Source organism: Centruroides sculpturatus, unplaced genomic scaffold, assembly GCF_000671375.1.
Source record: "Centruroides sculpturatus isolate CEXI.00-Female unplaced genomic scaffold, Cexi_2.0 scaffold1349, whole genome shotgun sequence".
NCBI classification, from domain to species: domain Eukaryota; kingdom Metazoa; phylum Arthropoda; class Arachnida; order Scorpiones; family Buthidae; genus Centruroides; species Centruroides sculpturatus.
Window position 1 is genome coordinate 119259 of NW_019385637.1, and position 16020 is coordinate 135278.

The window sequence follows — 16020 nt, forward strand, 5'->3', positions numbered from 1 at the left end:
CGAATATCAACCACAGGTAAAAACAAATATTGTTAAGATATGTTGTAATTGTCAATCTATTTATTTGAATTTTGTGTAAATTATAAGAAAGCCATATTTAAAAGCCCAGTAGTCAAGCTGCTATCTACGACCCTGTTTGTTCTCCAATGATTATCGTCGACCTTGTTTGTTATCCAAGTTGTATATGAAATATGAAATTGTCCATCCTGTTCGACATCTGTACAATAGTGGTTTGTGTTTTATGGTATGTTTTTAAAAAATTTTTTTAAAAAAACAGTTTATCTACTCGCGTATTTTTGTACAAATTTTCTTATGTTTTATTTTTTATGTCTAGTTGGCTGAAGAGGGGCCAATGCCCGAAACGCGTAATGTAAAAGGCGTCCCAACTGAATAAATAGTCAATAAGTTGCCAAGTGTTGATATATGTCACCTTAGTGTGTCTGCAAAGAAACAGCTTAATAACAACAACACGGTTTCATCAGAATCAAAAGAATCAAAAGAGTATATATCAGTAAAACACTGCTACAATTACAAAAATTCCGTTTTTCTTTTTAATAAAAAAACATTTTAAACATATCACAAAAATAATATATAACATATGGATCATATAAAGTAAATAGTTAGAAGTCATTTAATTATTCAAATTAATATCTACATTTAAAGTGATGTACAGTCGACCCCCCCATAATACGGGTTCCTATAATTCGGATTCCTATATCATGGCAAAAAAATTGCGACCATATTCATACAAACATGCTAAAAAAACTTGTATAATTCATTAAAACGTCATCGCCGACTCGTGTTGCGACAGAATTGGTCGAATCTAGACCAATAGCAGATATTGCACAAACCAATGAGTTTAAATGAGCAGCAGACCTACTAAAAACCATTTATTATGTAATGTCCATAAAAATTATATTTATATTAATGATGTCTCCAAAGTTCAGCAAATTTTTTGCAAAAAATATAATTTATCAGGAAACACATGCTTGCCATTTGATGCGCTGCGACAAAAGCAAGCTTGAGCAATGGCGTTGTCAAACGGTATACACTCGGTAAGTAATCCTACAATTTTTTGTTTATAGCATAGTTTATATGGATTATTCCCAAAAAATTATACGTATTTTCGAAATGTTGAGTCGAATTAGTCTAGAATCGATTAATTTTATGGAAGAAAACCTTTCAAACAGCCGTAGTCCGTAAACTGCACACGTGCCGGGCTGTGATTGGCTCATGTATTCAAGGACTCTTAGAACATCAATTTCATAAAGAACAGAACGTATCTACCGTGTTTTAGGGGGGTTGACTGTATTTAATAAATATTCATAACTAATCAATCGATCAGTTCTTTTATTAGTTTAATTGTATAAGATAATTAAAATATATAATAGTATATTTTTTCAAATTATAAGTCAGAATTTTTAACTATTATTTAATGAGATGTATGGAAATCTCTTGCAAATGTTATTTGAAATTTCTAATTATCATAGAAGTGAAGTAATCATCATTTGCACAGATAATGACTTGATTATGATAAGTTAAAATTTTCAAAATATATGATAAACTAATATCGATATAATTTTAATAAGTGCATCTGGACAATGTATAAAAGAAAAAGCATTACATTTTTTGAATGATTCTTACTCTAAAAATATTATATACTGGTAATAAATTATGTTATAAATTATTACATTGAAGAATTACTAATGATTTACAATAGTTTAGTTTATCAGTAGTTGATTAAAAATAATAAATGTAATATAGAAAATATAACTATAATACAAAGTGAACTGTAGCTGTTGGTAATGAATAAAAAAGTGTATTGTACATTTAAAAACTAAAATAAAATTAGGCCATAAAATTCATAGGAAAGGAGTTAGAGCCTATTTTATTTTTATGCCTGGGAAAAGATATTCAAAATCAGTGTCATTCCTGACCATGCAATAAATTGGAAATGTAGGAAAGATTCATTTGACAGCATACAGACAGTTTGGAATTGTGGTGTCTGAAAGGTTCTACAGAAAGTTGACTTTTTATGTTTTTAATAGGTTACAGGTGCTGTCAAACTGGAATTATGCTGAAAAATTTGCATACAATGGTCCTTTAGTCTGTACTACTAAAATTATTTTGTGATTGGATTTCAGAAATGTTTGTAAAGTACTAAGTTATTTTTACACCTTTTTCAACAATTAATGACATGACTTTGTGCCAGAAATATCCGTTATTTAATGGGTACTTTATGTGGATTCACGTTAATGTGCCAGGCCTGGACTTTAAGCATGCACCGAATTAAATAATGACAAAAGTTAGTCAAAATCAAATTCAATATTTAATAATTCTAATAACGACTATGTACAAAAATTTAGTAACAATCAACAACAAATTTATTCAAAGAAAAAAAAAATCAATAAGAATTAACCCAACAAAACTCAAATCAATCTATTTGCTAACTTAAATCTATTCCCTTTTGGAACTCGACAAAAATTTCAAAGACTTAACTTATGTACAACAATTCTTATGAACTAAGGTCTTGAGAGTTGAGGAACCTTTTTCCTCAACTCTCAAGACTTTCTAATCTTCGATCCACAAATCGAATAACTTTAAAATCGCCTTGGAACCACTTTATCGCTATTGGACACCCCTTATTGTTTGCTGCTATGAAGCTCACCATGCTTGTTGCTAACAGAAGCTCACCTTGGTCTTCTTCACTTGAGGTTCAGACTTTATACTGTGAGGTGACGTCACAATTCTGAGTGAGATCACTCCCCTCATTTACATACTTATCGCTAACAGTCAACTTTTCCTTTCTGCCTGGCAGCCTATTTCCCGACAATACTCGCCAACCTTTTACATTATTCTTTTTTATAATTTTTCAGGATGTTTTATTCTTTAAGGTTTAGCAAGTTCCTAAGTTGTGCTTGTGGGGTCTCCCCCCTCTTTCTCGGTGCGGACTTACTTTTTTCCTCTCAGGAGCGCAAGTGTGCATGAATTTTTTCTATGGCGTTTTATGGCGTTTCTCATCAGTGAGTTGGTTCTCTTTCTTTTTTTTTTTTTAGTTTCTAAGATGATTGGTGAGGAAACCTACGTCCTAACAAAACATAAGCCCCAAACAAAAATAGAATAAAAAGCAAAATAAAAAATAACTAAAAATAATGCTTGGACTTGGTTCCTTACATGTTTTGTTTCTCTCTCTCTCTCTATGAGTGTAAAATGGCAAATAATTAGTCTTGAAGAGTTGGCAGGCAATCATTTTTTCTTATGGTCATGCAAATAGAAATGCAGCAGAAGCTTGCTGTATTTATCATGAAGTCTTTTCTGGTCACCACATTTTAGATGAGAGATGTTTATCCATATTCATCATTTTCTTACAGAACAAGGATTATTTTCTGTGATTCAAACAGATGGAAAGCCACAAATACACAGAATGTCACAAAATGAATATGGTATTTTCAGTTGAGTAATAAATGATCCTCACAAACACTTCCTTGTAAACATAAATTTTCTCAAATAACTGTTGTGTGAATTTTGCATGAAAACTGTCTTCATCCCTGCCATTAGCCAGTTTTGTTACCTGATCTGATTTACATCTGCTTGATGTAAATCAAGCAGATGTACAAGCAGATGTACAGGTCCCGACACCTGACAATTTTCCACTTAGAGTACTGCCAGTGGGTTTTGCAGAAATGCCTGGATAATTCATTAATGCCTGTTTTTATCTAATATATTTGTATATAATAGAGTGTATCTATGTGTTCACATGAATGCAAGGTAAACCATAACTGTTGGTAATAAATACATATGCATATTCTATAACCTGAAAGAAAAGTCCCAATAAACCTTGATCATAAACTCATAAAAAGCAGTTAGAGTCTATTTTATTTACTTTCTAACATCAGAGATGATGATCAAAGTGGCCACCATTCTCAGTCACACAACTGTTGAGACATCATAACATTGACTAGCTTGACTTGCTTTAAATTTCCAGGCTGTTATCTAATAGCATTGCATGCATTTTTGACCCATTCTTATAGTTCTGCCACATTTGCAGCTGACATGGAGTAGACAAGGAATTTCAAATGACTCCAAAAATAAAAATCAAGCAGATGTAAATCAGATCAGGTAACAAAACTGGCTAATTGTCTGGTTCTCCTTTTCTATCCACTTTCAGGACATTTCCAATCAATGTACAATACTAAAATGAGAAGTATTTCATCATGCTTAAATCTTCTGGCAGTTCTTGTTGCAAGGGAATGTCTTATAATAATTCAGGAAAAAGATTTCTATCACATTTATCAAAAAAGCTCAATATAATTCTGAGAATCTGTTTGGCAAAACATAACATCCAAACAATGAGTATTCAAATGATTCCTGATCAATAATTAATTGAAAACTGATGTTTGTGCCAAGATGGCAAACATTGTGTGGACTTATTCTCAGCCCAACTGTGCAAGTTATTAAAATTAAATTGTCATTCCTTATAAATATTGTCTTATCCATATACACAAACATATACAATAAAATCCAATTTAACCAAGGTTTCATTCTCACTATCCAAGATAAATTGTGTAAGAGTACTTTGTCAATAAAGGCAAAGAACTCTTCCACAATAGTGCATAGTAATAGTACATAGTAATAGTACAGTTTGTTTCATAAATCTTAGCTAGGTGGTGTGCAGTACTCAAAAGGGACTTTAGAAGTTATAAACAGTATTTTCTTTGGCAATTTTTCATGACAATGAAACTTTTGAAAAAGATTTATAATGACTATAATTAAAATCTCTTAAACTTTGATTTTATAACAATATTCTTGTATTTTGTTTCTTGATTACCTTAGATAATCAGGAACTACTCTATACATCTAACTCTTGATTTACACAATGGATTGACTCTGTGTGTAAAATAGAAATCATTTAAATCTCTATTAACATTTCTAAGGAAAATGGACAGATAAGTAAACAAATTTGAAAAAATTAAGATTTGATTGTCTTATTTCAAGAAAGTCCATTTTGAAGTTTGTTTTTTATTTCTATTTAATTTTTTTAATAAATTTTTTGATATCAAATTATATTACTCGCATACATCGTGATTAGGGATTGCAATTGCTGGATCAAGCGCATTCTTCGGCCTGCTGGATCCAGCACTACGGATCCGCAAATACTCAATTAGCTTTCTAAATAACGGTGCAAAAGTCTACGTTGTCGGTGTTACCGTGTTTCTACGTGCACTATCGTTCGGCGGCGAGAGTGATGTTGCCATTCAGTACGGTACGTGCTACACCCCCTCTACACTGCACTGCCTGCTGTTTTACCTCTGCTGATCTAATTGCCAGTTGACTTTCTGCTCTCGCTAAATAAAATAAGTAACTCCTCTCCTAGTCCTGGTGCATAATTCTAGTTTACAGTCGGTTCTGACGTCAGTGAATCACGTTACGGAACGATCTCAGTTTAAGCCTATGGAGAGCTGCAGCCTTGCGGCTTGTCCACAAAACCTAACCTATAAACTGGCCATAAAAGCTCTCTGGAGAAGAGAGTCGAGTTTGATAACTGCTGACACAACCCTGAAATTTGTCTTAGACAAACTAAAAAGCCAGGACACAATCTTGAGTGCCGACTTTTTTGAGGCACTCCACAGAAGAATCAGAGAACGGCATCTTATTGAGGTCACAGGGATGCTGATTTACATACAGAACCTGAAGAAGTATGATTAAAAAGTTAAAAAGACCGATTATTCTTTCACAATACCGAAAAAAAATGTAATGCGCTAGGAGATGAAAAATATGCTGAATTGAGTAAATACAGTACATATGTAGTGGAACCAGCAGTAATGGCAGAGGATATTATGGAAGTGGAAAACGATGATACAGATAACCTGCATTCCCTGAATTTCACATTGAAACAAGAATCGGAGACCCAACTAAAGCATGAGAAAGAAAACTCCATGAAATGGAAAGAAACTAGTACTGAGAAGGATTATGATAAGTTATTAAAAAAGGAAATGGCTGTTTATGAATGTGAGGGAGTCAGAGGTGAAAACGTATCTTTGATTTATGATTATTTGATGACCCTGAAACCAACTAGCATAGAGGCAGAAAGAGCCTTCTCTGCAGCTGGATATATATGCAGTTCATTAAGAAGTAGATTGGGAGACAACACCGTCAATACCATTTGTTTCTTGAGATCCTACTTCCAGAAAAGTAAAAAAAAATAACAGAAGTGAGTGATTTAATTTTATTTAATCCTTTAAAATACTTTATTCAAGACAAGACTAATATTTTATAACTTCTACTCTAATTCTATTAAGTAAGAGCTTTTAACTTTTATTCTATAAGTGGTTAGTGGGCTAGGCTAGGCAATTTTATTGTTAAAATTAGCTAGAAACCGAGACTACCTAGTTTGTTAAATAGTTAATTAAATTAATGAGTATCAGTATCTTAGATATATGATGATATGAATGTATATGATTTCATGATTGTAATAATAACTAACTAACTACTAGACTACTACTATTTATTTACTCACTACTTTACTAACACTAATATATAAGAAAACTGGTAAGACTGATAGCCACTTAGCCACTGATTATCCGTCCTTACATTATTATAATATAATATATTAATATAAATTAATTAGTAGAATTACCTTTGCTATTATTTAACTTAATGATTACATTATAATTATAATCTAACTAAACATTTAAAGTTAATTATCTCTATCGCAAGTGTTAAACCGAACCAAAGTTTAGTTTACTACCTAAATGTGTAAGAAGTTTTACTGATTTACGGTATAGAGACCAGTCTAAATAATAAAAGTTTCTTAAGTATTTAAAAAAAATGTTTTATTTCTTTAAAAAAAAAAACCATAAATTACTGGATAGATTGATAGATAACACTTTATTGCACCAAAAATACATCTGCGCTGGATCCACGCTGGATCCAGCTGGAATGTTGATCCAGCAAAATTCCAGCTGGATTGAAAACACTGCTGGATTGCAATCCCTAATCGTGATATAGTACAAAATAGAAAATTTCATCACAGAAAACACGTAAGTTGAAATAAACACAATGTGATTCAATGTTATAATGTCTACATTATATATACATTATATAATTAACACAAGCCTAAACATTAATTTTGTTAATAAAAATATTTTAAAATGAGCATTTTCAAGTATTTTATTTTAAAATTCCATGTTAAACTGAAAATCCATTACATTAAACTAAAATTGTGCAGTTTGAGTATCATGCAAATTGAAAATTGGAGATAAAAATTTACAATTTGGTTTAAGAAGAAAATGTTTATTTTATCTTATACTAGCTAGAAAAATTAATATAATTCATAACTGCTGAATTTTATTTCGTGCATTAAGCATTTAATTTTATGCTATAATCCAAAATTTTGTATTAACTAGAAGGTCTACTAAAAAAATATTACTTGTATGTATTGGTGGAAAATGCAACTCAAAAACTATGAAACTACAGTACTTTGGAAATAAAAATTAATAAGTTTTGTTTTTTTAGTCATCTTATAAAAAGCTTTTTTAATAAAATATCGTAATAGCTTCCAAATGTTTCTGGGAAAGTTAAGCAACTCGTTATTGGATTTTCTAATCTACAAGAGAATTCGTTCGATTTGCATTCAATAATGCAAATATGAAAATAGAATGAATTGCAAGTAGTTTGTTGATTCACTTATTCAGACATTATAAACATTTTTATACTCTCCAAGTTAATTTAATGGAATTTAATTAATAAGTAAAACTAGAAGAATGCTTGTTGCTTACAATGTCTATATTTAAAACTAGCTGTTACCCGCAACTTCGCCCGCGGAGGTTTTGCAAGCAAACCCCATTTATATTCAGTATTTCAACAACCGTAGTAATTGTTATATAACACCTACCGCTGAGAATGATGAGAATTGTCGAGAATCAAACAAACTATTTTCAATTTGATCAATTTTCTGGAATGTTTACAATCGTTCTATAATCGAACCAATATGCAATAACAAGTTCGAATTTATAACAATGTCTGACATGTTATCAATTTAATACATCTAAGTACTCAATGAAAATTAAACGTAGTTGAAAACGAAAAATCGCATCTAAAATAGTAGAGTAAAAGCTGTTTTCTGGTTAAGCCTTAATGCTCTCTCTCTCCCCCCGCGGGGGAATTACGAAAAATCCCTTCTTAGTGTGCATTCTCATGGCGTACCCTACTAAAATGCAGACAAAAACAAAATATCGCATCTAAAATAGTACAGTAGAAGTTGTTCTTCCGGTTAAGCCTTAATCCTTTCCCTCTTCCCTCCACCTAGGAATTTCCCATGGCATACCCTACTAAAATGCAGACAAAAACAAAATATCGCATCTAAAATAGTACAGTAGACGTTGTTCTTCGGTTAAGCCTTAATCCTTTCCCTCTTCCCTCCACCTAGGAACTTCCCATGGCATATCCTACTAAAATGCAGACAAAAACAAAATATCGCATCTAAAATAGTACGGTAGAAGCTGTTCTTCCGGTTAAGCCTTAATCCTTTCCCTCTTCCCTCCACCTAGGAATTTCCCATGGCATACCCTACTAAAATGCAGACAAAAACAAAATATCGCATCTAAAATAGTACAGTAGACGTTGTTCTTCGGTTAAGCCTTAATCCTTTCCCTCTTCCCTCCACCTAGGAACTTCCCATGGCATATCCTACTAAAATGCAGACAAAAACAAAATATCGCATCTAAAATAGTACGGTAGAAGCTGTTCTTCCGGTTAAGCCTTAATCCTCTCCCTCTCCCCACTGCCTAGGAATTTCGAAAAATCCCTTCTTAGTGCGCGTTTTCATGACGTACCCTCTGTACCAAATTTCACCTCTTTAGGTTCAGCAGTTTGCTCTGGGCGATGACGAATCAGTCATTCAGTCAGTCAGTCAGGACAAGTAATTTTATATATTTAGATTTATGCACTTACTTTGATTCGGCTACAATTCCAAATTGTAGATTATAAATGCCCACTGTTGTCTGTCTGTCTTTCCATAATTTTGAGAATGGAGTTAGATAGATAAAATTTGAGACCAGATATGGAATCCTTAGGAGCAGGAGGCCCCAATTAATTATATACAAACTTCCAGTTTCAACTTAAAGTTGCATGATTTTAATTTAAAAATTTTCCCCTGAAAGGAGTTAGTTAGATGACCAGCACAACTTTATTGCTAGCAGGAAAGTATGATTTACAGGGGAAAGCCATTAATTTTGGGTGGAGTGCATATATTTTAAATTAAATAAATTAAAACTGTGATTAAAAATTGCAGCCTGGCATTGTAATAATGTCACTATAAATAGCTTTTAGTTGTAGTATATTTTTTGTGAACTAAAATGTGTACTGTAAATGAATTGAAATAATTCAATAAAGTTTCTTAAAAATAATAAGAATGATTTAGTTCATTCTAATTTATTAAATATAATTAAGTAAAAAAATTTTTAGTCTTAAATTAATATTTTGCAATTTAAAATACTAAAGTACACTATGTAAATATGCAAAATTTCTGTAAAAATTTTATATATTTTATCATTGGTTCTTTTTATCTCACTGTTTAATTCTTCTAGTTAGACTAATAAAAACTTAATATTTTCAGGATATATGTGGTGCTCAAGAACGATCCTTTCAAGTGAAAAGGCCTAATTCTCCTATACGTCAATATACAGTAAAAGTAAGAATTTTTTTATTAAACAAGCATTGCTGGTTGAAATATTTTAAAATTTAATTCAAATTAATTTAAATCTGAGATAGATTTAAATACAGTATTTTCAAAATTTATTAAGTTTAATTGTTAATTTTATTTCAGTATTTTATAATCATCAGTAATTCATAACATATAATATGTATTTATGAGTTTTAATTAAAATTAATTAAATAAATAATGTTCATATTATTATATTCACATTAATTATAAAGAAATATAAGAATATATCTTACTATAGACTTCTCTTATTATTGCTTCCTTTCTCTGAAGATAGGAGATGAATGTTTAGTAGCACCATTAGTTCTTTTTCATCCAGAATTATTTGGTTTAACTGGACCAAAATGCACTAGAACCCAGCAACGATATGAAGGAGATGCAGAAGATCCACATGATGGGAATTATTTGGTACAGACTCAGGTAAGTACAATAAGATGAAAATGACAACAAATATTTGAAAAAAATTAAGAGACCATGCTATTTTTAGAGAAGAGGCAATAGAGAGGCAACTGATGGAGCACAAGCATTAGATCTAAGTTCACAAATAGAAGACTGTCCACTTAGTCAGGCAGTTCTTGATGAAGATGTAGAACAGACAGAGCCACCACCTACTAAAGATGTTGAGCAAGAAATTCAGTGTGATCAACTTCTTGGTATTGATCAGGCTATTATTCAAAGCATTGAAAGATGTGGTAAATATAATTTATATTAATGTTATTGCTTTAAACATTTAAATAATTAATGTTTAAAAATTTTTTATACTAAAATGGCACTGAAAATAATAAAGACTCGGAAGAAATGAAGAGGAAGATGTACAGTTGTATACTAGTAGTTGGTGGTGGAATGCTGTTTTCTGGTATTCATACTTGGTTACAGAATCGACTTTCAGTGCAGATTCCAATCATCTATCGTGGAGAAGAAATAGACATTATAACTAGACCCAAAGTATTAATTTTTTTCATTTAATTCTAGAGAAATTTGATAAAACTCTTTAATGTATCAAACTACTTAAACACTGTCAAATTCTCTTGTTAATAATTTGTAAACAAAATTAAATTTTAACTTTAACTTTTATTTTTATAGGATATGGATCCACGTGTTACAACTTGGAAAGGTGCAGCAGTGATGAGCTGTTTAGATACTGCCCAAGAATTGTGGATTCATCAACAAGAATGGTTACGATATGGTGTTAGATTGTTAAGAGAAAGAGCACCATTTACATGGTGATTAATTCTTTATAATAGATTATTATTTATTGTGACTTTTTTAATTAAAATATAAAAAATTTTAACTTGTCTGCTCATTTAATGTATAACTTAAGAATTTTTAGTCTTACTTTTTCTAAATATCAAACAAAGTAAATATGTTTTATATATATTTCTATTCTGGTAATAAATATAAATTATAATAAACTGTATAGCTAAGTTATAATTCATATACAGTGTGTGTATGTATACATATGATGACATAATCTCTGATACTCTATCGCAGGGGTGGCCAACAGCTTTTGCCCCCAGACCGAATTGGAAAGAAAACTTTTTTCGTGGGCCGAACCAGAGGCTGCCCTAGGAAGATTTTGAGGTGGTGCGAGATCTCATTGTGGTGTCACCCCGTAGAGACTAAATTGTACTGTACATAGAGATTACAGATACATTTTTCACATTATCATGCTTTATCAACATTCTATGCTGTACTTAAGAGATTTGTAATGGAGGGTTAACTCTAAATGCACAGTGAGTTGTTAACCCCCTTTTTTTTTTTTTTTTCAGAATTTTTCATTTAGCTAATTGGACTTCAGTAGCTAATATTGAAAGATTAATTGCGGGGCCGCATAAAAATTCATTAGACGGGCCGTATGTTGGCCATGCCTGGTCTATGGCATTCTAATCCTGCCATTACTCAATGCTTCATAATGCTCTTTGCATATGTCCTGCCCCACTGAGTTTCAATGGGACAGGTGTTATCTGTATATTTTATCATCAGATAAGCTAATTTTTAAAATTTAGTGATTGATTTTCAGTAAGACATAAGTATAAACAAGCTTGGTCAAGCCAGTCTGATAGCACACTCCACAAAAGTGAATCAAATATTAATCTTGTTTAAAATAAATTTTATAAATTCTTGGAATCAAGTAGTTGTTGCACATGCGCATGGACATGCACAATAAATGGATTGAACGGAATATAACACATGGATAATGAAAGTGAAATCATTGCGCATGTGCGTGGAAATCTGACAGACAGACGTCTGACCAACAGACAAAAGTCCTAACATAAGCACTTCACTGTTATAGTGGAGCATGCTAAAAAGCATTTAGTGAGAACATGTAATTGGTGAATTATCAAATCATATTTCAGGAAACCCCCAATAATGGTCAATATAGGTAGACTTGAATCAATTATTTCAGGGTGGACAGACAGATGCACATGATTTTAAGGTGGGTTTGTGTCCATCCTTGTGCCATCTGTGCTGTCTCTTATGTAGGTATTTTATTTAACATTCTGAATATGGAGCATTAATTTTATTTCATGACAGCATGAATGATAACAGTCATACTTTTGTATTAAGAAATTTATTTCTATTTATTCATAAATTAGTATATAGAGAAAAAAAAGTAAATTGAAAACTAGATTTTTCTATGTACTGTAGCTGCAATTAACAACACTGAACATTTTTTATTGAAAAAAATTCAAAATTTTATCTAAAATCTTTTCATACTAATTTTTAAAATCTAGTTTTATGATATTTATATTATAATATTAATTATAACATACACTTTCAATATGAAAAATTGGAAGTGAATGAAACTTGGCATCATATTTAAGGAAGAGAAAATCTTATAAAAGAAGGTTGAACACTTTGCATAATATTGTAAATGGCGTTGTAACTAGACATTCCTGTGTCCTGTGCCCTGTGCAAGAATTTGCAATTAGGCCCCTTAATTAATTAGATTTTGAAAATACAGTAGAACCTCGGTTATCCGTCCTAATTGGGGACTCGGGTTGGTCGGATAATTGAAAAGTCGGATAACCGAAAAGTATGAAAAAATCCATTATTAGTGTAGTATATTATTATATCCCATGTAATTAGTATATTAGTATATCGCTATTAACCTATTTTGCGTTGAATTTTCATCGATGTTAAGCCTAACAAAAATTTTTTAAAATAATAATCGTCGCTATTGTATCGTTAAAAATTAGAAAATTAAGCTTCGTTTAAATACTGGCTCCCTTTCATGGTCGAATGAGTGTTGCCAGCTAAAACACGTAAAAATAATATTAAAGTAGCCAAGACATAGCCAAATATTGTAGCGCCACATCACTAGCGGACATTTGAAATTTGCCGACTAGGACGGTCGGTTGATCAGGGGGCGGATAATCGAGGTTCTACTGTAATAAAACAAATACATGCATTTTGGGCCCCCTTCCTGTTACACCTGCCTAGTTATGACACTGATTGTAAAGATATGTTGTGACTTTCTGGTATTGTGACAGACGTGAAGACTTCAGATATGTCTTGACAAGTCACTTAATTACAAGTGTTTATTAATTATGCATTCAGGTTTTTTTTTATTCATAATTTGTATTTATTATGGCAAGTCTGTAGCTGCAGGGAGCATTTCGGAGTCCAGTGGAATATTATCCTATGAGCAAAAAGGACAATTGCCTGGGACTCCCAAACTAATCTTTTATAAGAAAATATTTCCCAAAAAAATTCCTCTGAAAAAATTATCAGAAGTCATCACTTTACACGGGGTCCCCTGATTCAAATTGGCCTGGGCCCCATGAAGCTGTAAGTGCCACTGTTGGACCCTTGCCATTTAGAAATTATTGTGCCGCCTCAAATATTTTCTAGGGCTTATATCAGTCTATAAAGCAGTGTTTCTCAACAGGGGCGATATCGCCCCCATGTGGGCGTTTTTCCATGTTGAAGGGGCGATTAGTAACAATTTATATTTTGGGGGGCGAAAAACAATTTTCTGGGCGATATAGTAAAACATTATATTAAAAATAATTAAATATTTTATTTGTTATATCGTACAATAATTAAACAAATAACATTATACTAGTAACTGGTTCATTCAATGCAGTACGAATTTGGCGTTAGCCTTGTCCCTCGGCATCGGAATTTTGTAGTGAAGGGGGTGATACTACGTAACGGTTTTATTGAAGGGGCGACGATTCGTTAGAGGTTGAGAAACACTGCTATAAAGAATGTAACCAAATTTTATTTGTTTATTTAAATTAAACTTAAAAATCTCGTCTTTTTTCACTTTACACGATGCCGACTATAATGTACTGTACAGTACAGCAATGACATTTGATGATAGGGAAGCTGTGTTTCTATAAGAGGCCGACTTCCAGGGGCAATCAGTTAATTCTTTTTTTTATAGATTATTTATCTGACGTACTTAATAAACAAACAAGTTCAATATAATTACCTCTGTTATTAGATCCAATATATTCCATATGCCCTCTAAATGCCAATTCTTGCTTTGATAAAAACATATAACATCTATTTATTTAGATATAATATATCTATTAACCGTAACTATCTCGTTATAATTTTCAATATTTATTTTATATTATTTTCTAATGTTAAATTCTATTCCGCTTCGATTTCAAAATTGCTTCAAATACGAAACAATCGACGATTTTTCGTGTCTTTTGCAAGTTAAATTGTCAAAGCCATTTTTATTCCACACACTAATTTCATTTGAAAATAGTAGGCAGGCCAACAAAACAATTTTTGCATTTTTATGCATTTACAGAGCCATTTTATCGTGAAAATGTCGAACAAATTTTTTATTGAAGTGTTTATATTTAACTTAGGCATTGGCCTTTCTCTTTTAATAATGTTTTCTTTTTCATTAGGCCTATATGGTCTCGAGCCAAAATTTTTTTGAAATAAATTTTCAATATCGCGATTACATTCCGAATCGCTAGCCACGATATAAGGGCTAAAATTAAAAATAAAATTATAAAATCTTACTCGGTGAAATAAAATGTGTGGTGGATATACATACCTGGTACAAAATATTCTTCAATTGTATGAATATAGTTTAAAGAAAATTATAATTAAATATAGCTTTGTAAAGAAACGTACATAAAAATAACATAAAATATTATTTACTCTTTAAATCTTAACAACTTAGTCAAATAGCTCTCTACGAGTGGAATCAGAGGCGGTCCTGCTAGGTGTGCGGTGTGTATATGCAAGTGGGCTGCCAAATCCCGAGGGTGTCCATACCGGTCAATGTCAAATGCCTGTTTATTCGCATCACTAGTATATCTCAAAAGACGCGACAGGGTTCTTGTAAATTTTAAACGTTTCTCACCATAGCTGTAAAAGTCTAAATATATTATTTATTAAACTTAATAGATTGTCTGTCGTTTGTTTTATAACTACTGTAATTCGTTTTAGGACCAGGTGTTGTCCACGGAGATTTCCAAAATTTACAACTTTTCGGTCACTCTCGTTGAATTGGAAAAATGTCTGTCTTCATTACATCTAATATTTCGAAGAAATCAGTCCCACTGTACTTGGCTAGAGATTGGTTCGGTTAGGCTTTTGTTTAAGTAAAATTTCAGCTCTTTCATCAGGGTTTTGTTTATGTCCCCAATTCCCTAATCGCTTAATTATTTTACTACTACTTAAGTAGAAATAAGTCGAAACCAGTTACAGTAATACGTCGACTTACGCTACCCCGACTTACGCGAACCCGGAGTTACGCGATTTTCAAATCTCGTCGATTCGTTTTTTGTTTGAGCGCCACGCAACTCTTGATTACTCATTCACCGACACTGTTGTTCGCGGAATCGACATATAACTATAATTAATTTTGTGTTATTTATTTCTGTGTTTGTTATATCTACGGAGACTTGAGAGACTCTACTATGTTATCTAAACGAAGTAGAACCGATTCTTCTGCATCAAACAAGAAAAGAAAAACTATATCTTTGGAATGTAAAGTTAACATTGGGTATGTTCGTAAAGTCGAACGAGTTAAACGAGAATGACGTCATCGTTATTCTTATTTCGTTAGACTTTTCGAACGATTCGTTACTAACGCGTTTAACTCGTTTCACTTTACGAACGTACCCATTATTAAAGAGTTCGATACGAAAATGAAAATTTCTGAATTGGCAAAGAAGTTTGATTTACCGGAATCGACAGTGAGAACAATTATAAAAGGTAAAGAAAAAATTCTCGAAGCTGTGAAAAATGCTCAATCTTTAAATTCAAGCATCATTCGTAAACGTCACAGTATTATCGCTGAGATGGAAACAATGTTAAAA

General features: G+C 31.9%; 1 protein-coding gene across 1 annotated transcript in view; it reads left to right on the plus strand.

The window, feature by feature from the left end:
* Window positions 1-11104, plus strand: part of LOC111640792 (actin-related protein 8-like) — a 34699-nt gene extending 23595 nt beyond the window's left edge. The window contains exons 9-13 of the mRNA XM_023386852.1: window positions 9617-9691; window positions 9995-10141; window positions 10209-10413; window positions 10509-10666; window positions 10805-11104. Coding sequence (XP_023242620.1) covers window positions 9617-9691; window positions 9995-10141; window positions 10209-10413; window positions 10509-10666; window positions 10805-10948 — 729 coding nt within the window. The 3' untranslated portion in view covers window positions 10949-11104. The remainder of the gene's footprint in view (window positions 1-9616; window positions 9692-9994; window positions 10142-10208; window positions 10414-10508; window positions 10667-10804) is intronic.
* The last annotated feature ends 4916 nt before the right edge of the window (window positions 11105-16020 follow it).